The sequence below is a fragment of the Rhopalosiphum padi genome, chromosome 1, assembly GCF_020882245.1.
Source record: "Rhopalosiphum padi isolate XX-2018 chromosome 1, ASM2088224v1, whole genome shotgun sequence".
Lineage (NCBI taxonomy): Eukaryota > Metazoa > Arthropoda > Insecta > Hemiptera > Aphididae > Rhopalosiphum > Rhopalosiphum padi.
In genome coordinates this window covers 84689262-84716358 of record NC_083597.1, presented here as the reverse complement: position 1 = coordinate 84716358, position 27097 = coordinate 84689262, and the positions used below count along the sequence as shown (strand labels likewise).

Below are 27097 nucleotides of genomic sequence, written 5' to 3'. Positions count from 1 at the left end.
TGTAAAAAATACTTGAGATGTTTCGATTTTAAGTAAAATACTTGGTCGTCTCGATAATAATAATAATAATAATAATAATAATACATTATACAGTTGTACCTTATACTTTTATTATAGAAGATATGTATTTTAAATTAACGCTTGATCAATATTACATTTTACGTTTTGAGCTCAAGATTTTTTTTTCTATTATGGTCATAAATCATGGTGGACTCATTTTTTTATTTATATATTTGTGCTGGTCGACCGTAAACGTTGACGAGCGTTATTATCTAGTATAATATATAGGTAGGTAGGTGCCGTGTATTTCTTATGTGCACGTGTGTGTATATGTGTGTATTTGCGGTGGTCATTAGTGCGTGTTGCTATTTGAAAGATAACTTTTTATGGAACCGCATAATTAGTTCCGAGTGATTACAGCACCGAGCACCATTATACTATATATACCGTGTGGTATTTTGTCACGTGATTATATTGAACTAACTCGAAAGTATGACTTTTTTACGTATCAATTCAACCTAATTGCAAACATTATTTTATTCTCTTTTTATACTTATAAAATATTTAACCACTTTAATTTGGCTTTAAAATAATCATATTAAATGAATTCCATTCTACAATTTACCACTATATTCGTCTACATGTAGACACGAATGTCAGTTCGATTACACCTGATTATTGTGCATACCTAAGTCGAATCAAATTTGATCGAGTCAAATTTATAAATTTTAAATTTATTTGGAATAGACATCCATCATAACAAATATAATATTAAAATATTTGTAAAATAATTATAGACGACAAATTGTATTCAATTGTTACGAAATATTGTTCAGGTCTTTTATTTCATAAGCAGCTGCAGATACGTGTGTAGGATGCGGAAATAATAGAAAGTTATTGTTTAAATAGTTCGTCGAGCCTATACAATAAACATATATTATATTATATAACATAGCGTTACAGTTACCGTTATTGTTTAATTAAATATTACCAAAAGCGATGTTAATAATTCATTAATTAAATTATGTAGGTATACAAAACAATTATTATAGCATCTCGAATATTGTAAATTAATTATTTAAAACCATAAGTTGCTGTAGGTACATAATACAAATATAAAACGCAGTAATATATAGTTATTTTCGTATTAATAATAAGCTCTTTGATGAATCAAACACAACATTGGTTTCCTCCGCTACTTTAAATTTCTAGAAAACAATTAAGAACCGGAATAATTTATTTGCCACTCGTATTATTGCATATTTCGCTGCATAATAAAACATTATCGATAACGCATATTTAAAAATTTTTAAATGCATATTTGGGTACATGTTTTTAATTGTTTTTTTTTTTTATCAAGTCTTGAGCTCTGCGGGTCATTACATATAATACAATGTTCGTGTACCACATACATATTATTATAATATATAGTATATAACCCGCGATTATTAATTTTCAGGAAATGTGTCAGAGACCCAAGTTTATGGTGGACTCGACGCGGTTGGTGTCCCAGGGAAACGGAGTTGTGTCGACTGGCGCTGGTGGCGGCGGCAGTGGAGGAAGTGCTGGCGGTGAACCGATTCGCAACGGTACCATCGGCGGAGGCGGTGGACGATGCGGCGTCGAACCGGGTGAACTCGGCGACCACAGCTTTTTAGCTGCCGTATCATCGCTGACTCTCACGCCGAAGTTCCTCGACAGAGTCGTACCACTTGATCAATCGTTCGACCCCACCACGTCCTATTGCGGGCTGTTCAGGTACTAAAAGCACATACACACACACGACATTAAAACATGTTACTTTGTACAGTAAAAAGTGACCGCCGCGTACTGAAATCGATTTCACAATATCGTATTTTATGTACTTATCTACTTTATCAAAACATATTTTTACGAAATAAATCTTACACGATACAAAATGTGATGATCTGTCTAGGGTGATGAAAATATAGGTCATATAATACTACGTACACTAAATGGATGTGAAATATAAAAATATGATGTCCCTTATAATATTGCACATTGCTTCAATGATATTATAATTTATTTGATAATTCATACAATTATTCATCGAGGTTACATTGGATATTATATTAATATAAAATAGTGAACAACTTTCGTAGCAAAGATCTTGGTCGAATGATGCATTAAATGCATTTGGATGCTTATTGTAAATATTTGCGGAAGTAATCGACGATAACAAACAGTAATATCAACATGTTAATCAATATTTAATTTATTACGGTTTTAAAACTAATGTACATATATAATATTATACTTCGTTATCAGTTGCAAAATAAAAACTATATTAAATACCTAAAAATAGTAAATCTTAAATTCACACGATTTAATAAATCGAATATACAACACATAGTAAGGGATGTAGAGCAGTGTTTAAATGTACCTTCAAATACACTACAACAGCAAATTAAGGCCAAATCTAATATAATAACAGTCAACGAGTTAATCGGGCATTAACCACTAACATGTAAATGCACTATGTTGTTGATGTTTAGTACTAGTCTAAAGTGATTATGTGCAACACTAATCGAAGTTTGTAGACTATAAAGACATTTTAGATAAATAATAAACTGCAGATCGAGATGTCTTTTGGGTTGTAGGACATTCGTTGCGGGAAGATGCGGGGAAATCAACGCGCGGGCGTTTTCGTCGTTATGTAGAGGCGGCGTGTTTACAACGTGTTTAATGTGTAGCTGCTATATTAAATTTAAAAGCTATAAATCATCTCAGTCGGTATTTGGAAAACGATTTTTGAGTGGAACTCATTTAGTGATCATGTTTTGTATTAAAAACGTTATTAACGACTATATCATGATGCGAGTATGTAGAACTCTACTTTAAGATTGCTAGTTTTATTTAAGTGGCCGCCATTCCATGGTTTCATTATAATAATTATTGTTGGTCGAAAATTGTAGTGTCCTAACATTCAGTCTTTGAGTCTATTTATTATATGAATTTAAATCCATTATTATTATTTTATTTTTTTTTTGTTTAAATTAACAACAAGAACGTTAAGAACGGTGTTAACGATTTTTACCATGTAATGATGTGAAAAAACTAAAGAACGTACACTTTTTTGTTATTATACATATGCTACATCAATAATGTATGTACGATATATATCATTAAAAAAAAACACTTTTTTTAAAAATAGAGACGATTGTTATCAAAAAAATATATAATTTATACAAATTTCCATTTTTTTATCTTAATACGATATAACTATATTAATATAATATATTGTTGATTTAAAAACTAACAATTTTATTTAATTCATACAAGTTTTTTATTCAATACAAATGTTATAACTTTTTTTTCACAAGTCTATTATCTTTCCATTGCAATTAAAAATCACAGTTTAATAATTATGTATAATAACTATGATATTTATTTATTTGAATTACATCATTATTCAACCATGAATTACTATTTTATAAAACATCACCCCCAAGGACAAAATTAATTATTCAAATAAAAATAATTATGTAAAAAATGTAACTCTGTAATAATACTAATTATATGTAGGTATCTAGATAAAATAAAACTATTTTCTTTTTAAACTTATCAAAATGTTACATAATATTTTTAAAACTACCTTTAAAACTGTTGTCTTGTTTTTCGTTGTTAGTCACCTGTTTAGTACCTATACTAGAATTTGATCTTACACCACTAAAAATATTTTATTCTTATACCTATACACATTGAAAATGGACTACCACCATCACTATAGATACTAAATGTACAATACATTAATGGGTACCTACTGTAAAACTTGCTTATATTAGTAAAAGTTCGATGGATATCATAATTTTAGATTGACTTTAATACTGATTGAATATTTACCGTGAGACTTTTATGACAGCGGTCATGTAAGTAAAATAAAAAAAAGTTAGAAAAGTAGTTTATAACATGAGATCACACTAACAAATTATAATAAACGCTTTCATAAATGATTCGTAAATCGTAAATACAACACGTACACACGTCAAAAATATGTCTATTATCATCTTGAAAAAGGTAATTTGTATTCAAATCTATTGTATAATCGTATAAGCCTCAACTTGCGCGCCGATAATAAATATTATAATATTCTTCGATTTTTTTTTTTTTTTATTACACTAATTCCCGGCCACACCTGCTAAAAAAACGCTCAATGTATTGCTATAATACTATAATTTATAAACACTTGCTAAGGTAATTTTTATTTATAAGTATTAATTACGTATTGAATAGTTTTACAAATAATTATATCACTATGATTTTAACAAGTGCCAAGTAAATATGCAAGGATATATTTTGTCCAATTAGGTTACCGACATTTTAATCCAATTCCATGACCCCCTTATATTATATAGTACTATAATATTATTGAATAATTAAAACACTAGTAAGTGGTTTCAAATATTTTTTTAAAACCTAATAATAATACGGAATTTACATAACAGATACCAATCAGTTATTATTTAATTATTGATAATTATATTAAGTTCTTATTTTGAGATATAATAATTTGACCACTCATACCTACGGTTAAAAAAAGCATTGGGGCGGATCTATCTCCTCATCATCGTGAGTCCGCTGAAGCAGTGTCAAATTCTGAGACTAGTGGTTCTTTGTCACAATCGCCGGACTGAAAAAATTCAATATCATCCGTCGAACAATATAACATGTATATCGTATTATGCATACGGCGTGTCATATTTTATTATACGACTTTACTTCTGGAGCCCTAACGGTATTCATCCGTGTCCAATAGCGTCATTCCCACGGTAGGTATGCTGCTGCAACAGCACAAGCGGATAGATCTCCGCGCTCGTGCACTGTCGCCGTCGACGTGTTCGCATTATATGAATAATATCTATAATGACTCGGCCGTGTGATGGCGTGGGTGTGAGTGGAATTCGTGGAGAATAATATGTATTTGCATCGTTCAGGGACCATCGCTCGAGGAAGTCATACTATGCACAATACAATACATATTAATGCTTTGTATTATACTCGCGTTTGCCTAATTATATTTATTATATTTCCCGTGTGTCGTCGGTCCGCGTCATATAAGCTATATGAAGTGATATGATACGTTCGATCACTTACGCATCAGTCATAAAATACGTCCATTTATGGCGACAATCGTTTAAAATAATGATATTTTGTTCATATGCGATAAATCTAAGTCCTAAACAAATAAAATGCACCGGAACCGGTCTGGACGTATATTATTGTAGACTGTCCGAGAGTGATATTATTAGCTGGGTATATGTTGACCTGCAAAATTGCTCATACCCACGCCCACGTCCTGAGCTCGAAGAGTACCATATTCGTAAAATAATATGACAGAGAGAAAAATTTAATACGCAGAGGTAAAAATAATTACCTCGCTTATAACATTTACCTTCCTCCGGCGAACCGCGTGGAGTAACGAATTTACGGTCCCGGCGACGTTCGACAATACGTATATATTAAGCACTTAATTACAGCCAAACACCAAAGCAATTAAATGTGACTTTTAAATTTTTATTTTTATTTTAATAATTACCTTTATCGCTTTATCAAATCCCTAAGATACCCGAATCGAGGGATATCACTGTTCGATTTGATAGTTCGTCCGAGGTGATGTCTCGAGATTATTCCATGATTTTAAGAGAAAAATATATGGTATACACAAACACACACATATACATAATATATATATAATGTATATATTTCTAAGTCTTTTCGTTGTCCCCTTCTTCTTCACTCGGCCGGTTACCGGTCTTAAAATATAGCTGTCGGATCGCTCCCGGTGTATGCGTATAATACCTGCCCAGAGTGCACGCACGATTTAATAATCATATAATGTATATACTTACAGTCACCGCGGCGGCAAAACGCCGTCGCTTTTGAACTTGTACGCAGTCAGAACACACGACAATTTGTTTTTTTTTTTTGTTTGTCGTTTATAATATCATATAAAATTATAAAACAATATTGTACTTTTATACCCGTGGTTATATATAAATTCATAATATTATTATCATCATTATTACTGTATAGAGCCGCTCGCGTGTCTCGCGCAGTTATGATTTATTTACGGCCGCGGCGTTTGCACGTATGTGATATTATTATAATAGATATATTACAGGCGTGCTGTCGGGATTGTCGTGAGAAACGGAAGAAACAGAAAACGAGTGGGAGGGTTGTGAGGAGGACGAGGGCGAAATGATAACAGATCTATATTATGATGCGTTGCATGTCGGAAGGTCGTACTCAATGCGAAACGCGTATAATATAATGTGGCAAATGCGAGCATCGAATTATTATTTCGTTTTTACCCACTTTCCGTCCGTTTTCGTTTTCTTGCACAGTTCGATCTCAGACGTCCGTGTTATTCACTATTGCCGGTTGTATCGTCTGCAGAAGTGTATAATAACTACCACGTGTACAGGTGGTGCGTTTAACCATATACATTTTTTGTTTAATATTATATAAAACAAGAATATATAAGTATGACTTTCATGATAAAAATGTATTATATTAAAAATAAATAGTACTCAACAATGTCCAATGTGTATGTACCCATTATCCAACCTATGTTGTACAACTTTACTGTAGAATTCCGATTATTTCCTATTATTTTTTAATAATTCATAACAGAATAATAACCCTCCTCACCCCATACGGAGACTTCAACAAGGCCAATACAAAATAATCATTGACACAATTATAAATTATACATGATATTTTCGTTCGTATTTTCGTTATGATGTGACCCTCTGCAAATGCATTAATAAAAAACATAATATAATTTATACGTCAAGTTGTTGTGGCACTGCACAATACTTAATGTACTCGGAAATGGTGATGCGAAAACTGTTTGATTGAGTGTCGAACAGACGCGAACAATGATAGCATATTTCTCAGATCGTTTGATTGACTGCTAACTTTATCTAATCCAACGTACCCGCTCATGAGTAACATAAACCATATTATGATAGACCATATTGATTTGTATTATTTAAATTTACTTTAAAGTTAATAATACTTTTATTTTCTCTTATTACTTATGTGCACGTACCTACATAGAATTTAAAACAATCATTATTTTGTGTTCGCGGGATTACAAAATTGATAGGAAAATGACAATGCCTAAGATATTTATTATTTTTTGTATTTTTAATTGTGTAATTTTTTCAAAATTTAAGTACAAAGTGTTTTTAACTAGTTAAATCTAAAAATCGGGTTTGTAATTTGCACTAAAATAAGTTTTTATTAATGATGGACACTATCAAAAAGTAATCGATAGTTAGAGACTTATAAACTGATTGAACTATCCGGGTATAAAATATATCTTGTAAAGGAAATTGATAGCTATTAATTTATTATACTTGACACGCTCGAATGGCAATAATATTTTATTGAAATTTTTAACTATCCGCGACTTTATCTAGTAATTATATCAAAGTTTGACGTCCGATTCCATTGTAATCGCGTTAAATCGCGTTATAACACAATATTGTTACATTTACACGTATAAATTTGTTATTTAATTTTTTCGTTTCTATTTAGCTGACTATTATGTAAATAATAATTCGTTATTTCCGCCACAGATTTGGACAGTTGCATCATTATCGTCTACACTTACAACGAATGCCTGAATCATTTCACAGTATACTGTCTAATATATAGATTTAATTCAATTTTATCCATTCACATTCTCAAGTTTTCAACTTCTTTAAAGTTATCACCTATTTTCAAACAGATTTGTGCATAAAACTATGAAGTTAACTTATACGATCATATAATACCTAATCGATTTGAATTAAAGTGCAAATCACAAACTCAGTTGAAAAATGTTTGTGAAAATTACACACATTGTAAATATTTAGGGTCAATTTTGGTGCAAATTAACTACACCCATTTTTTATTTCTCTTGATATCCCAGTGAATACAATTACATTCAATTTACTATATTATAATAAATATTTTAATACGCAATTTTTGAAAATGATATACTATATTATTATAATAACAATCGACCGTGTGATATTGTTGGTTTGTATTTGACATAATTGCATAGAAACAACAGCTTCAAATTATATATCTCTACATAAATTACATATCTACTATATAACTATTATCTACCAAGCTATTTCTATACCTACATTAATCATTATGTGATTTCGTAATATAATTCACCAGCATTATTGCAAATTTATTTTGCCTACAACAAAATGGGTATGATATAATTTTAATACAAAAACTATACGGGAAAAAGTTTAAAACTGAACTCTTGAAAAACGTTTGTTTTATCTCTCACAATTATTAAAATACAATGAGTGTTAAAAATATATTTTTTTTTTTACTAAATATTTTATTAATTTTATGTTACATAATTGTACAAGAAAAAATTGAACGTAAAAAACTATCCCGTTTGGCAAGGTTTCGGAACGTCGATGATGGTGGTGTAAAATAGCCGTCGGGTGATCCTGTCCAACAAGGTCACGGTCAAGGTCGTAATATATAAGCACGCGACTACAACAATCCGGCAATTCTACTCCCGGTACATTAATATTGTATTGTGATGTACACAGCCAACACTCGTCTCCCAACCGATTATTATTACGGATTCACAAATAAGTTATTAACGAATCCGTAACTTAACGTGTACATTCACCCCCAAACGCACTACTTCTGTCACATACATAAAAATCGAGTAACATAAAAAAAAATAAAATGCAGACACTGACGTTATGAGGGGAATAACCTTCAACTCTTCGTGTGGTTTATAAGAGAATGATTATAAAGATCGCTGCGTTCTAAAAACCAAAAACCTCAAAATACTTATATAAAAATGTTGTCAACAAAATTAAATGCTCGCAGTAATTATATCAACTTGACGTAAAATACTAAATTTTTCACAACTAAGACTTTTAAAATATTTTTTTCTTTTAGATAAGCTATTTCTATAATGAAATATATTTCTGTAAGAATTTTTTTTTATTTTTACCATAAATTTTAATATTATAAAAAACACATATATTTTAATTTATACCATAATTAAAAAATTTAACTTCTGATAAAGATGATAAGATATTAAAAAAATGGGAAAAACGTACTAATATTTTTTTACCTTTTTTCCGGAACCCAATTTACCAATTCCGCCCTGCGCCAATTTATTGCAATAACAATAACCAAACACACCAAAACCACCCCGCCGCGACGTGCAACCGACACTTCTATTCAACGATTGTTTTAACAATAGTAATAATACCAATAATAAATACCTACATAATACTATATAATAATATACTGACACCGTCGACCTGAACCAGGCAATTCCTCATCCCCCACCCTCCAACCGACTATCGATTACTATTGTATTTATATATCGTTTAAACCACTTTTTTACGATCATAAACCTTGTTCCCAGCGAACATTGACCGGGTAATAATACATACTTTCATTTTTTTTCCACATTTTTTTCAATTAAAATAATAATAATAACAATAAATCGACCGCCCGGTAATAACATAAATAATAATTATTATCTAAGATGAATTTTGTTGTCTAGCAGAAAACGTCGTTGTTTTTTCGTCTTCGTCACGTCTCGTCTTGTTTCGTAACCACATCACACCGTGAAGAAACGATATATATATACCTAACTTATCTATACAGGGTGATTCTTTTGTCGAAAAATATTCATAATTTCAAAATGTATTAACGTTTTTGAAAATATTGTTTTTACACGATTTCCAATCGAAATACAATATTTTTTAAAAAAAATATAACAATAAAAAAATATTTAAATTTTTTTATTTCCACTGGAAATTATGTGAAAAAATATTTTCAAACACGTTAATAGATTTTGAAATAAGGGTTATTATTTTATAAAAGAATTCTTTTAGCGTTAGCTCGTCTGAATAGAAAAAATACTGAATGGAATAAAACGGAGGTGACCCAACACAAATTAACTCTCTTCGGTTTTAGTGGTACAATTACAATGTTGTCAAACTGTGGCTAGTCAGAACAATCACTGTCCCGGGGTTCTGTTTGGTATACGGCGACCACATTAAGTGGCGCCAAAATTTATCCAAGAATCGGGGGTACGTTAGCATGCAGCTTATCGCATATTCCATATATCATAATAATTCAAGACCTTGATCTTGACCTAATCTACGATGACTTGTAGAATTTCGCACTGAAATACTATAATGTGGGTTATGGGCTAGGCCTTATGCACGTACAAATTGCCTGGATATACCTTTTTCAAATTTATTGACGCCACTTAGTGGTTGACAACCGTTCAAGATACCACCGGCGGGCGCCTTGTTGAGTTATAGTTGTTTTACTTTTAATGTATTTTTATTATGTTCGTTGAAAAAGAAATATTCGAAAGGCGACCGACCGCCTATGAGTTTTTTATGATTATAGGGGTGTATGCAGTCTAGTCAGACTGCGGTAATTGGCGAGTAATAATGTGTAGGTTTGTTGTGAACGAAATCCAATTTATATCGAATTTCAGTAATTTAGGGTAATACATTATGATTAGGTTAGATAAAAATTCTTGGATTTATCAATTTTGAAATTTCATAGAAGAGCATTTCTTAAACAATAATTTCGAAATAACTTTGTTTAACCGTAAACAGTACGTTATTTTTTGAACATTACATAATATTTTAACATTATGCATTTAAATAATTTAACATCAAATAAACAAGAAAGAGACCATTCCCTCTAAAGTCAAATGAAGAATAGGGACCTTTTAACAATTAATTTTAAAAAAAATGTATAACAATATGTTATATAATATTTATTTATATAAAATTATTATCTACAATAGTCACTTATTACTAAAATAAAAATGCATTGTATTAATTATCTTATGATAATAATTTATACAATAATATATTAATAAATATGATCCATATATACTATATAGACAATAATGTATTTTGATAAAAAAAAATTAAAAAACCCAATGAAACATGTTAATCAGGATTCCAAATTTGTCTTAACCTGGGCCTGTGCAATTATAGAATATTATATAATAATAATATTAATAATACATTCTCGGTGCGTATGATTTTTTATTATTTTGGATATTGGACATTTTATTAATATTTTATTGTCGTTTTTAACTGGTATAACACAATAAAATATGTAAAACAGTAAAACTATACAAAGTACGGTTTCGTTGGACAATAATATTGATTAATAATTATTATGTAGGTAATTTCTGACACTGTCTCATTTAGTAGGACGCTACACAATATGTACTTAATTATTATAGTTTTATACGTTTAAGGTAAAACGAAAAACCCACGTTAGTAAGTCAAAGAAAAATATTTCTAATTAAGGTAATTTGAAAGTAATGATTCTATTATTTTATCAATTTTCATTATATTTAAGATATATTTGGAATCAAGTGTAGTATTAATTATATGATATTAAACCTTTTAGAATTTTCCTTTTCAAAAAGTTACTTGGGTAGATTGAAAACACATGTACTAAAGTTTTTAAAATATCAAAAATGTGATATTACATTAAAAGCTTCATCTAAACCCCTCCCCTCCTAAAAAAAATATCATATTACAAACTAAATTTTTTCTCCGTTTCACTTAAGGTTTCGGTTTTGGTATTTCGGCGAGTGGAAAGAAGTGTTGGTTGATGACAAGCTGCCTACATATAGGGGACGATTGGTTTACATGCGTTCCGCCAATCCTACTGAATTCTGGGCCGCATTACTGGAAAAAGCATACGCAAAGTAAGTGAAATAATAATTATGTAACATATAATTGACTATTGAGTATGATCGCGATGGTGTCGAGTTTTAAACGTCTTGACAATGCCAAAAAAAAAAAAAAAAAACATTATCTTATTTGACTAATCACTATTCAATTAGATTGTACGGTTGCTACGAAAACATCAGTGGACCTGGATGTTCGACTACTAGAGCACTACAAGATTTGACCGGCGGCATCGTCCAGAGTTTCGGGCTTTCCAACCAAGATCGATTCCTAACGTACCAAGTGCTCAACAGTGCCGTACCGAGGTCATCGTTGCTCATATCCACCATCACTCTGGTGAGTGAAATACAACGCGCGTTCTGGAAAACTATGCGACGTAGTGCAGTTTTCGCGTATTTCCGGTCCCTGAATATTCTTACTAACCTTACTACATACATAAAACCATGTGTTGCAGAAGGAGAACAAGAGACAACTGAGGCTACGGAACGGTCTAATGACTCAGCACGCATACAGCGTCACGGGTCTGGCACGAGTCCGGGGTCCGTTAGGCGACACCCCGCTAGTAAGGCTGAGAAATCCATGGGGCGAAGGCGAATGGACCGGACCTTGGAGCGAAAGAAGTTGGGAGTGGGACGGGCTGTCTGGCAGAGACAAGGAGCTTCTCAGCGTCCGGGTGCGAAACGATGGTGAATTTTGGTGAGTAATCACGGTTAACGCGCAAATTTTTACATTGCAACCCGACCCACCTGAATGAAAGACGTGCATAAGTCACGTATTTCGTGACATATATTATACTGGATAAAATAGAAATATTCTAATTGGTTAATTTTTTAAGATGATAACATTTACTTAAATAAAAATAATCCCACAAAACCAATTTAAATAGAAAAAATAAATTTATTTTTATAGGTAAGTACAAATATATAAAATGGTTTCGTTTAGATATTCTATACATTTTTGTAAACCCTTATGTTTTTTTTTCATGGAAGGTATTTTATTTTTTTGTTTTATTGTTTTCTATTTAAATTGAATTTAAAAATTTCAATCGTTTTTTATTATATACGTTATAACAGGTTATATTAAAAAACAAAATTGTTTGAATTAATTTACTTAAAATCAACTTTTATATTAAAAATTAAAATAGTATATTCAATTATATTTATATTTTTCCCAAAATATAAAATAAAAACAATAAAAATAAACAGTTATTATATTAAATTTGTATTTGGCATGTGACTGACTGTTATAAAAAAATATGCAAAATCATATTTTATTTTGTATCAGAATGAAATTCATTGATATGCAAGATCAATAAACCTATAGTCCCGGTATAGGTACTCGTATTTTAATACATACAATTCATATAATATAATGTCAGATAATATTGGTATTTATGTACACTTATTGATGGGTTATGCCCAAATCTTTAACACTAATTAAAAAATTAAGAAATCATAATATTATAAAAATTAGATCACAAGTATAAAATAAAAGTATAGTCTACAAAATAATATGTGTTAATTTTTAATTTTTTAAATTTTAAATTCTGAACTAAGCAATTTTTATAATCTGTATTTTTTTTTTGTCTAAAAAATGTTTTATAATAAAAATAAAAATGCTTTGATTTTCAACTTCGACATCTTTTCTGATAGGAAAGTGAATTTAGTTGGTACTTTTGATAATAATTATGAAAACCGAATAATTCGAAAAAAAATCAGAATTATTAAGTCAAAAACAGTTTTTTACGTTTTCGATTTTCCGTTCATTTATGTATTATATTATAATCATAATACGTACAAATATAAACACTGATTCGTAAATGTACTACATAGGTAACACAATTAATTTTTATATTCTCAATCAATGTTTATTTTATCGCAACGCATTTCCTTATATTTATCAAATCGAAATCCTCAAGCTAAGGAATTCCTAATTGTTAATTAAAAAGTACACTGCGCGCAATTCGTGTATATTATATTGAACAGCCGTATGTACAGACTGCTACAGTTGACATCGGATGTCACTCTTTAATATAATATAATTTTCGATTTTATCGTTCACAGGATGTCTTTCGAGGATTTCGCCAGACATTTCACGCAACTGGACATCGTGCACGTCAGCCCGGACGACTGGATGACCGAACCGGCGTTGCATTCGAAGCAGCCGTGGCGGGCCGTGCTGGCCAGAAGACGGTGGAGGAGTGGATATAACGCGGGCGGCGGTCCCGGACACCCGGAAACGACAGCCATGAATCCCCAGTTCCACATCGGCATACCCAGGACATCGGGCAACAAGTGTCACGTGGTCGTGTCCGTCGTGCAACAATACGAAACCGATCCGGAAGCCAAAGGGGCACGGCCTCTGTTCGCCATTGGTTTTGCGGTCTACGAAGTGCCTCATTCTACGTCCAGACTGACGCCGCAGTTCGTGGCACAACAGGTAAACAGTCCAATTTATCTAATTCGATTCGCGGGAAATTATCTGGAGAGGTGATTGATTGATGGCGTATAGCGATAGTCAAACAAATGCGCCGATAATAATGGTTTTTTACTGGATTTTTTTGGGGGGAAAATAATGATACATTTAATGGGCCAATTATTATTCAGCCGACGAGCACCGAATTATGCAACACAACAATAGTCTACAAAACTATATCATTATGTGTAGGTACTGAGGTACTTTATTATTTATTGATATTCTGCAGTATAATAGGTACCTCCTATACGCGATATGGCATTTCCGTAAACAATAGTAACGTTTTAATAACCGTTTCGATAACGAAAAAAGAATTTCGCAGTTACTTTTAAGTCTTACAAACAAGTCTATGACTACGAGAGATGTATTTTTTTTTGTTTCAATTATTATAACGCTCCTCCGCACATAAACTTATCAAAAACATAATATAATCTACATTAATCGTCGTTTTTTTTTTTCATTATGAAGGGGCTTCTCTAATAATATCGCACATAATGACTAATAATATTGTACCGTCAGTGTTTGTGTATAATCACACCGAAACAAATGCATTTTTCACTGCTACTCGATCCGAACGACTTGTGTATACAGTATACACTGGCCGGTATAGATGTACACTTATTAATTTTATGGTAAATTTTCGTTGTTTTTCAAAAAGTTATCGTTCCGTGCTAATCGTATTTTATTAGTGTCTACTCGTACTGAAAATTCAATACGACTATTTTCGTTGTAGCAACCGCTGGACGTAACCAACCATTCTGTGGCGAGAGAAGTGGTGACGTTCTTCACGTTGCCTCCTGGCGATTACATTGTTGTCCCGCAAACGAACGTGCCCAACTGTGACGCCAAATTTTTACTTCGTATATTGACAGACGAACAGAGTAACATATGGTATAATCTATTTTTATTTATTGTTTATTATTATTATTATTTATTAACTTCTCATTGACATGACATTATACATCTTAATCAACAATTTCATAGGGAAGTGAACGACGACAACATGGTGTTTAAAAATATTTCGGCTGAGTTTCTGGAAGACACTGTGATATTGGTGAGTATCAATTAAAATTTATCAACAATATTGATTTAACTTCTCAAATAATTCCTAAATTCTCCATACTAAATTAATATTTCTATAATTGACGAATATTAAAATGTTATTATCTATGTATCTACGTATATATATAGGTATTATAATTCTAGTCATATTATTATTATATTTTTTTTACTCAATATAAACAATGTATATGATTAAGGAAACGAAATTATTTAAAACATTAATAGATTTGTGAAATTTTAATTAATTTGTCTAATCATATTATATTAGCTTTATAAAAAAAAATATAAAATCCCCTTCTTGGCTGAATTTCCAACTTGCTAAAGACACGGTTAGCAAACAGAAGCAAAACATGCTATCATAAATAATTGAAACGCATTGGTTTGATTTTACAGCCAGACGGAAAACCGCTATTGACTAAGCTCATGGTCAAATATCCGCCGGAACTGGACGTGACCCAGCTGCAAAAAATACTACGGGCGCACTGGAAGGCATACTTGGCGGAGAAGCCCAGCCTGGAGCTATGTAAGAGTCTGATAATGCTGAGGGACGTCAATATTAGTGGTCGTATCAACGTACTGGACATCCCTGTGCTAATGCACATGTTGCAGTTCTGGAAGGTAATTAAAACATTTCGTTGAATTTAGAAGACGTTAAGCCACTGCATTCTTCTTATAAAAAACACTGTCGGAGAACAGTGATTACTAGTAGTTCTATGGCGGTTAAAGACATATGTAATACAATTATTTGTATAAGTGCCTACATAATATTTTGGAAATGAAAACATTCCTGTTTTTAAAAAATAGCAAAAAACATAAAAGTATGAAAAAAATATTTTTTTAAAGTGTTTAATTGTTATATTCAAAAATGGATTTAATTTTCTCCAAACTATTATCCTCTTTTGATCTTAAGAAAACTATTTTACTCTGAAATACTTCTAAAAATACCTATAGGTAGTAATAGCCACTGATCTGCTTCGGCAAATATGTATTTTTATAAATTGTCTTCATAATTTTGTAATCATTCAAGAACCAACAACGGTAATAACTAATAAGCAATGCCAATGTGTAAAATGTATTTTTGTATTTATGTACATTAAAATTATATTATTATAATATATTAAAATTAAATTTTGTGTTCCTTAAATTGCCTATACGTAATCCCTTAAAACGACTTGAAAATATCATCATTAAAATGGGCCGTTGTAATCGTCAATCGTGTAATGTGTCAGATGTGTACTTACTACTTACTAATGTCATTTTGGTTTTTTACCCACAGATAGCGTTCCAAAAGTTCGAAAAGGGCGTGAATCCCACAAAGACATCTAGCTACAACCTGAGACCTCTGCTGTGGGAGGCCGGCAGTACTGTTAGTAATAAAGTGCTCGAATGCCTGGTACTGAGATTTGCGAAGAGCCGGATTTTGACTTCGGAATGTTTCATAATGGCCATGGTCAGGCTGCACTTGGCTCACGGTAAGACGACGGATTTCGTGAAGAATATAAGCTTTATTTTATTTAAATTTATTTTATTTAATTGTTGATGTTTTCTTTTACATAAATTTCCAGAGCGGTATCACAGTTTGGACACGAAAATGAGCAAAGGAAACCCATTATCATTAGAAGAGGTAAATTATTTTGATCAGCAAATTTAATATTACTTTATTGTAATATTATTATTATATTAGGTTAGCTAATGTTATATTTACTATCATTGCAGTTGATCTTGATGACTATCTACTCGTGATTTCGGGCCCATCGACACGTACCAAAGATGAAAGATAAGTGCCAGTCATTAAGTGATATACTACATTAAAGCCACATAATACGTCCAATCTGTACGGTTCTAATTATTATTATTATATTATTATTATTATTAATTTTTGATTTCTAGTTTTTATATAATCATAATCAAATCAGGCATTATAAAACTTAGTATTTTTAATATGGGTATTCCGCCTGTTTCGTATATTATCATATAATGTATAATATTGTTATTTTGTTTAAACTATGTTTGTACGCGTTATCGAATCGATAACACCAAACTGCTGGCCAAAGCGAATAATTTATTTTTGTAATTATTTTTAGTATAATAAACTTTGTTATGTTATTTTATTCCAAATTGTTGTGTTATGAAAATATTTAACTTATCAACTATCATTTAACAATGTATCTACGTGGTATACTAATAAATAAATAGTTAAGTAATTGAGAAATAGAAGACTATAAAGAATTTGCCGTAGTTAAAAAAAAAATTAAATTAAGGTTATTCTATTTTTCGTTTTAGACATTTTTAATTATAATATTAGATACTCCTAACATACTTATATAAAATTATAAAGCCTTAAAGCACGTTTTCCCTATAACATCAGGCAGTGTAACAGCAGGATGAGGGTGTCTTGACACCGATCAAAGCACGTCCAGATGCTGAAAGAAAACCTTAACTTAACGACCGTGGCACCGATCCTCATTTCAATAATTACAGCATTGGAGAAGGGTAGTAATGATAAACACCGAAATAAATTCTACAATTTATATGTAACGGTTATGATGAAAACACTTTTGATTTAGCAATACATTTGGAGCAACAAAAGTAGAGCGTGTATACTGTATATCGGTTAATTGATAACAAAAAACTAAAAAAAAAAAATATATAGTATTTCAGTAAAAATACTGAAAAATATAATATAATATATTATGGTGAAAACAAATATGACATCGAAAAAATACGAGTCAGTTACATTAATCCGATACGATAATCGATGACAGAAAAATATAGTTTTTACAAGTTATAATCGAAATAATAATGATAATACCAAAGCGCAAACATCCTCTAATAAATAAAGTGCACTTACTTTGTTACTTTATATCGTTTTCAATGAATAAACTTAGCAATTAGTAACTTAGCAAAAATTGTCAATTTATCTGATAAAAAAATGTTATTGGTTGCTGTGTTTGTTCAATAAATGGGTATAAATATATTATTGTACGCACTACCGAATATAGGTAACATTTTTAACATAATAAATTTGTGATAAAAAAATTTTTTTAACACAGTATTACAGTGGTTACAAACCAATGGGCCGCAGAAGCTGATCTATGGTCTAAACCAAGTGTTCGAAAATTTGAATTAACTTTTTTTTACTTATTTATTAAGTAAGTGGGCTTTTAAATATTTTCTACAAAATTGGTGGTCCGCACAACTAAAAATGTTAGGAACCGCTGCAGTTTAGCATTTTTTTTCCAACCAATTAACCTATATTAATTTAAATTTAAAAAAAATTAAATTAAAGGTCGTAGTACGAAACATCACTTGAAATTACCTGAAATCACATAAAGTTAAAATTAAAATATAGACAAAATACACAAATAAATATAATACATAGTAATAAAGTTAGATGAATATTAAAATAAACAGTTGATACAGATGACTTATTAAGTTTTTCATCGTCCAGACTTCTCGCAATGACAGTGGATTCTTAGTTGAGCTTTTTCCGCTATTGAAGATCTAGGTTCATGAGCGTGTACCTGATAAATAAGGACATAGATCGGCACAAAAGCAATGAAAACGAAAAATTCATTATAATAACAAATAAAACATGTATAAAATACAATGTTAAAATAAATAATTTGAAGTTTGTGATTGAATTCTATTCGTATTCCTAAACAATATTAAAACGATTACTTATAAATAATATAATAAAGCATTTTAAAAAAGAAGATAATCTTACAATTAATAATTATACATACTTTATAAATATAATATATATATATGCTAAAAGTTAATAAATTTATATAATTATTTGTACTATAAAACCTTCTAATTGGTGGCCACCTATTAGAATCCTCACTCTTTTTACAGATCATTGAACAGTAGGTATTTAAATATTTAAATATATATACAAAAAAAAAAGGAGAAGGTATATAATAAAAAAAATTGCATAGGTACAGATTGTCAAGAACCTTACATGATTTTTTTTTAAGTTTTCAAAATTCAATTAAAAATTAATTTTTGACATTGTTTAGCTAACTTTCACATTACTACATTAGTGTAGATTAAAAAAAATTAAAAAATACAATGGGTACAATATTTGCACCGGTACAAAACAATATAAAATAATAAAATAATTACTAATAGTATTATATATTATTATTAAACATATTTATGTACCTCACTTGCCCAAATTTAATGTATTTGAACATAAATAAAATAGTAAAATAAATTACTAATACATTAATGCAGTATAAATATAACATAAAATAGCTTAGGTACCATATTAGTTTGTATAAAATACTTATTATACAATTGGCTGATAGTACGTCTAATAATAATTACATTTATATCTAAGAGCTATCCCTGTTAAATACTTATCAACCATTCCTTTTATAAATGACTACCACGACAAATTTCAAACAATCAATGTATTTGTTATACGTTTTGTTAGATGTAAAAAATACAAATTTATAATTTTCTTGCGGTAATTGCTGATCATGATTTTTTTTTGTGGGTATTTTTTGGTCACTGAATACCAGTGCCCAGATTGCTCCACACGTAAAGTGTAATCTACAAACTTTAAACACAATACAGCAGACGTTTGTTGACTATATAAATGATAAAAGTGATAAAGCGTTACAAAGATTGATAAATATAAGTAATAACCCAGAAATAATGTATAAGAATAATGATTAACAAGTGTTATATAATATTGTATTTTATTATGAATAAATAGGTAAATGTTTTACACAACAGAAATAACTTAATGAAAAAAATAAATTGTTAATAATATAAATAAAAATATGTATTGAGTAATTACATTTTGTCATAATTTATATTGTATCTTCATGAAATGACACTGGACAATAGCTGATTATTCCCAGTAGTTTCTTCATGTTATGACGTGTTTCTGAAAATATAAATGTATAGTTTAGTTTCTAAGATTTAAAAATATAATAAAATTACTGCCGAAATAAATTAATCACTAAGTAGGAGCACAGTAGCACGAATTCACGATTTTACCAGCGAAAACGCAACACAATTATATACTATAAAAGTATAATATACTTATACTAATCGTTTTAAAAATTTCCCTTCTCAATTTTACAAGCTAAGACTGACATTAAAAGTAAACCGTTGGATTTGTTAAAAATGTTTTCATATTTTGGCACAAGTACACTCAATACACAATTCAAATGTATTAATATCTAGTAAAATACATATTATGTCTATATAGATAATATGTACTTTATATTAAATACTCTGTTACTACATTATAAATTCTATGATATCGGTTTTGAAAATTGTATGACTTTATTTTATACATGTTGGAAAAACGCAAATGTTTGTGGACAACACCTATGGAGCGCAATCGTGTTTAATTTTTTTCACGTATGAGAGGTAAAACGGGCACAGCCGTCTTACAGCCAATTGATATAGGTACAACCGGTGTTCTTTAAAGTTATAAGTAAAATCGTATTATATCTGCTACAATACCCAATCTGCGGTTTTAAATTATATCTAACTACACCTGCGTGATTACTGTACGTACTAGTCGTAATTATTTGAAAGGTGCTAATACTTACGGATCTGATTAATGTCACTCTACCGACGGAGGAGAGTGATGTATGGATTGTACGCCACTGGATAAGTGTAGCCGTACGATGGGTACGAGTAATACGGTGCATAAGTAATTGGATAGGTGTAAATGCTTTGAGCAGAAATGGCGGCGACCAAAGCGAAGACGGCGACAATCAATAACTACAATAGGAAATAGGAATAACGAAATATTATAATCATAAACAATTGTAATTGTAATATATTTACATAGTACACATATATGATATTAAATTATATAATATATCGTACATAAACTTCAAATAACATACAGTTGGTAAAAATCCATTAGGTAAATTTTATCTCACGTAAAATCGGTTTTCTATACTATATTTTTGGCTACAGATAGTTCTATAGGTACTTAGTGTATACACTTTTTGAATATACGAAACTGTGGTGAAGTTGTAATATTAATATTATAAAATTAAGTTTGTATGCAAAAAATAAAACGAAAATTCTATGAATAGTATTGTTAATGAATAAATATTATTAATGACTTATAAAATACTGAATACTCTAATATGCATTTAAGATGTAATGGCTAATAGTTTTAAAAAATAATAACCAATATAAATGACTGAATTAAAAAAAAAAAAAAAAAAAAGGTAATAATTAGGTAGGTACTAAGTACATTATTAATAATAGTGAAAATAAAGTAAATCCGGGACATGAAAAATACATTGAATTTAAAACGATAAGCACATATATTGTTTACTATTATTTATTATTACATAGGTACTCACCAATAACTTGTACATGATGATGATTAAAAGTGAATTCAGGTGAACTCGAAGAGTTGAACAAATAATACTGATTACTGGATTATGTTGATGTGATGTCTATTGACTGCGGATCTGCACTGATGTTGTCTGCGAAGATTAAGTCGGTATTTATACGACTTTGATTTCACAAAACGTTTTACGACTTCCCTGCCCACAATATTATTTGTTTATTTTATTTTGCTAGTTTTTTTTAGATTTATCTATGTTTGCATATTGTCAAAATAAACCTGTTTGGAAAACCAACTCAGGGTATACGTGTATTGAACAATGAAGGATGTCATTGAAAGAAGACTAAAAACTGGCATAGTATTTACATAATTATGAAGGCCCAAAAATGTGCGCGTTTCCATATTTTTATTAATCAGTTTGAAATTAACAAGGTAAGCTATGCAAATTCGAATCCAATCTTAATGATTCAACGAGCAACATTTGATTTTGCATTCTTCATATTATTTGAAACTTCTCACTATATAATATTTCATAAAAATTAAATACATATTAATTGAAAAAATATAGGTTTAATTTGAAAATATTTATTTTATTTATGTATTAAAGGTTTTATCATATGTTGATTGTTTTAAAGTTATTCTACTTGACTTGTTTAAAAATAAATATAATAATACAAAATATGTATATTATATAATAACACTATTTGATATTGATTCTAAGTGGAGCAGGTTAGGTTAATTCAATGTTATCCGTATATTACAAATTATATGGATTGGCTGTGGCCTGTGACTTTAACTAGTCAAGTGGCCATTTAAAAATACAAAGACAAATAAATGTAATTTTTAGGACATAACAAACTTGGGACTATCATAAATTCATAAGATTGAGATAAGATAATTACAATTAGGTATATCTTGTATTCTTGTTCAATCCATTAACAGTGTGTCCAGCGTTGGCTATCAAATTAATATTTTTGCTTACTTCCGGATATTTGTTTTTTATAAACATTTTGACTTTTGTATTTTATTAAAATAAACAAAAAAAATGTAAACATTTTTGAAAACAACAAAGAAAATTCAATCGTTTGTTATTTATAAAAAAAAAATAATAATATAAAAAATACTATATGACCTTGACATTTCGAACGCATAAAATATGTCAAGAATACGATTTTTTGACAATTCTAAATATTATATATATTTGGTCAATCGATATGTAAAATCTACCCGACGACAAATATTAAGGTCAGTTACTGATTAGAATTAAAATAATATTAACAAACGCAATAAAACTCTATTTGCCAACAACTTTTAAAGCCTAAGCAACCGCTATTATTGCTAGTCAAGCATGAAATTTTGTTCACAGATGTATGTGATGAATTGTAAAAATATAATTTTTCATTCAAAATCGAATTGGAAAAAAATAATTTTAACGAAATATAATTTTATGTATAAACAAGTGATTACCGCTCTGCTATACATTTAGTGTTAAGTGGGTACCTGAAATAGGTGTGTTAAATTTGAATCCAATGATATAATATAAGTGTACATGAAAAACGATGATTCTAAGCGGTATGTCAACCTATAATAGATGAATAGCTATTAAAGTAATTTATTTTACTATTCGTATTATGTTAGGTTGATTTAATTTTTTTTTTTTTTGAAAACATTGTTTTTAATAATATATAATATTATTTATTATTATTTAATTATTATAAAAATATAAAAATACCATATTATATTATTGAATATTACTGTAAATATCGTGAAACAGTGTAAATAGGTTTATATTATAATAATTAGATAATATCTATCAACATATTTTAGAAATGGTATTGCGTAAAGGAATATGCATGATATATATAAAAAAAATTGAAATCACTACAAATAATGTTTTAAAATTATAACAAAATATTAAACATATTCATCGTAAATAATAGGTACGTAATTTCGTCCAAATTTAAATAAACAAATATCTATAAATAATAATTGTATTTGTATAGTTGTAAGATTTTATTTTTCCAGTATAGAATACTTAAGAAATATAATACAATGTATTCATTGTATTACATTTTTAAACCTTAGCAAAAAAACTGAAAATTTAATAAAAATGTTTACTACAAAATACTATTGTAGTTTGTAATTTTCGTGATTTTTAAACATTTAAAAAAAATTTTAACTTCAAATACTTATAAAATAAAAATGTGTCTATGTATTTCAATTACTATAAATAAATATGAGAACAATTTATGTGGGATCATGGGTTAAATTTTTAAAGTGTTTTGACTCAGCGAATAATTTTTTATTGACATCCATAGAAAAATAACTAAAAAATATTATTTATTAATTATTTAATATTAGTTGTTTAAGAAATAAAATAATTATTAGCGTCATCTTCTAAGTATACAAAATACAAATAAAAATTACTTAATGCTAAATTCAATAATCTTTATTATCATTTCATGTATTTTTAAATACATAATTTGGAAAAGATAGGTAATATAGGCATGTGAGTATCACTCCGCTGTACGTTTAGTGAGGAGAGGGTCACTATTATAGCCATAGGTGTGTTAAATTTGAATTCAATGATATAACATTATATACAAAAAACGATTCAAGGCGGAAACGGTGTATCAGTCTAAATCACCAAGTAAAAATTCTTTTAATAAAGCTATTAAATTAATTTATTTTGCTTTTAGTATTATAGTAGGTTGATAAAATTGTTTCCAAAAATATTGATTATATTGAAATACCTCCAATGGAAGGTCTCTTCACTCTGTTATTCCTGTTCTATGTATTATTATATAAATTAAGCTTATTGTTCAAATTTGTAACAGATTGCTAAATAAAGAATTAAGTTAAAAAATAAAAAATAAATTAGATTATATATAATAATAATATATTATATTTATACCATATTATATTAACTTAGATAGCTCAACATTTAGTAACATATTTCTGTAAAATACCGTAAGACAATATAAATAGATTCATAATACCTAGAAAAAAATAATATTTTAAAATAAATCGAAAATTGTATTGTGTAGGTATAGTTAAAATCATATTAATATAAAATACATATCAATTTAAGTTCCCACATCTTTTTAAATTATAACAAAATAATTAACACGACGTTATTAATCATTTAAATTTTAAATAAGTAATTTTGTCCAAATTGAAAATTAATATACCTATAAAAAATAATTGTCTTTATATATTTTTTAAATTTTCTAGTAAAATCTTTAAATGTATAAAATAAAAAATTCATAACTATTTTGTAATAGTAACATTTTAACTTTCTATACGATTATAAGTAATATACATCTCCATATGACTACGAAAATTAATTACTTTAAAATTGTAATGTTATACTGTCATAAAATTATGACTGTAGAATGTAGATCATAAAAATATTTATCATTCATAAGATCACTAACATTATTATCAACGAACATCTCACGCTCTAAAATTAAAGAAAATAAATTATTTAAATACAATAAATAATGATGTTTTGTGTGTAACATTTATAATTTTTAGGAACTTACTTTTCTCGCTACCTACAAAGTTGACAGTGATACTAAATAAATAAGTTTCTATTCACGAGTGCACAATTTATTTACAACCGTTTTTATCGGTGTTTTTATTTAATTAAATTTTCAAAAATGCCTCCTCGCTTACTTAATGGCTTAATCTAATATTATCATTGTTATCCATTCGTATACGTCATAATATAATTTAGTCAAATTTCATTAAATATCATAAAATAAAACATGTACCGCGAACGTATACAATTCTGTAAAATGCCATTAAAGCAATAATATTAACGTTCAAGTTAGGATTTATATCAAGATCGTTCTATAAACATTAACATTTATTACCAAACTGTAAAAATAGAGTTTCTAGTTGTCTACTAAATAAATGTCAACTGGTTTCACAGCATCACAGCAGGGTCATTTGAATTACAAAAGCAATAGATACGTTAGTACAATTACGCAATACTGGCTATATGTTATGCCCACTAATTTTCCATACACAATCCGAATAACCTCGTAGGTTAAATGAATAAAACTGTGCCTATGCTTTATTACGTCTAATTCGACGATGAGCCTAAACAAGAAAGTGTAGTTTTTTTTACAGAACATATTTTGGGGCAATCAAGGTTTTTAAAATAACTACCAACGGATAGAAAATTGAACTCTTCTATCTTAATAAAACAGCTTTCCGATTTTCCATGTAATTTCAACGAAAGCTTCGTAAATTAAAAACATTGGAATTTATAAACAATTTTCAAACACGCTTTTATGATTATAATAAGTTATATTATCTTATTTTTAACCATATTCCACTTACAATATACTCGTATTTTTCAAATATAATGTGATTTATCTTTATAGATTTTACTTTTATAAGTAAACGAATAATATGTAGGTACCTACCTACCAGCTCACATTAGGCTGATCAAAATAAGATAGTTACAATCAGTCTGTAAACCTATAAATACTCCACATAAAAAACATTTAAGTAAAACGTTATTTTAATAAAAATTTGAATACTAAACTAATATCTATTAAAATTATGTTGTTTAAAGTTTACATAGGTGTTATACTTAATAAAACACTTTTTTTGAAAATTGTATTATATATAGGTTAGTAAATAATAATATACATAAATGCATAGTAACAATAAGTTTCAAGTCTCTACAAATGTTATTTTTTGATATTAAATAAAATAACTAAATTCTAAAGTCATTATCTTTCATTTAAACATTTAATTTTATCCAAATTTTAACTTGAAGCGCTAATAAAATTTTGCTTTTTATTTTTAAACTGTTTAGGTTTCTGTATGAAAAACTATAATGATAAACCTTGTACTAAATTTTCAAGCCTAAATTTCCAATACTAACAAGTATAAAAATGTATTAATTTTTAACTTATTTTCGTGATTATAGCTAACATTTCAATCAGCTAATTTTGTTTTTCCCAGTTATTTTTAAAAAAAACTGAAAAGTTTTTAATTTTGATCTCTAAAAATCCAACTAAATCTAATTGTTTACTATAAATCACCCAACTTAAAATCGAAGGATTTTTATAACGCTCTACGACAAACAACTAAAAATTAAATACATGATAAATCACACATTGCTGTATAACCTGCAATAACACAACCATCGCTCTAATAAGAATCTACAAATAGAAATTATGTTATAAGTACCTACCTTTTTTTAATCCTTTTTGTAAAGTATTTAATTTATAATTAGGTACTATATATTTACAAATTATGCAAATATAATAATATCTCACATTTAAAAATTATAAACGTAAAATAAAACAAGCAATTTTAAATACAAAATAACACAAAGAACTAAAAAAATACAAAAACGTCAAAAACCATAAAAAATTTCCATAAAAAAACTAAAATGATAAAAAAGTTTGAAAAAGAGAAAAACGCGAAAACAACTTAAAAATCGGTTAGTAAC

General features: G+C 28.7%; 1 protein-coding gene and 1 long non-coding RNA gene across 4 annotated transcripts in view; one reads left to right on the top strand and one right to left on the bottom strand.

Moving 5' to 3' along the window:
- The window catches only part of LOC132927946 (calpain-1 catalytic subunit-like), a 90015-nt gene extending 72613 nt beyond the window's left edge, over positions 1-17402 (top strand). For all 3 annotated transcript variants that reach the window (XM_060992532.1, XM_060992602.1, XM_060992652.1), the window contains 11 exons: positions 1460-1758; positions 11624-11764; positions 11903-12083; positions 12202-12443; positions 13811-14186; positions 14956-15113; positions 15207-15276; positions 15678-15902; positions 16561-16756; positions 16850-16908; positions 17001-17402. In XM_060992532.1, coding sequence (XP_060848515.1) covers positions 1460-1758; positions 11624-11764; positions 11903-12083; positions 12202-12443; positions 13811-14186; positions 14956-15113; positions 15207-15276; positions 15678-15902; positions 16561-16756; positions 16850-16908; positions 17001-17027 — 1974 coding nt within the window. In that variant the 3' untranslated portion in view covers positions 17028-17402. The remainder of the gene's footprint in view (positions 1-1459; positions 1759-11623; positions 11765-11902; positions 12084-12201; positions 12444-13810; positions 14187-14955; positions 15114-15206; positions 15277-15677; positions 15903-16560; positions 16757-16849; positions 16909-17000) is intronic.
- Positions 17403-19976: 2574 nt separating this feature from the next.
- On the bottom strand, positions 19977-21794 carry LOC132928467 (uncharacterized). Its single transcript, XR_009662028.1, has 3 exons — positions 21635-21794; positions 20861-21035; positions 19977-20184 (listed from the first exon to the last, which is right to left on the bottom strand). It is a non-coding gene; the product is annotated as an uncharacterized LOC132928467 (long non-coding RNA).
- Positions 21795-27097: the final 5303 nt, after the last annotated feature.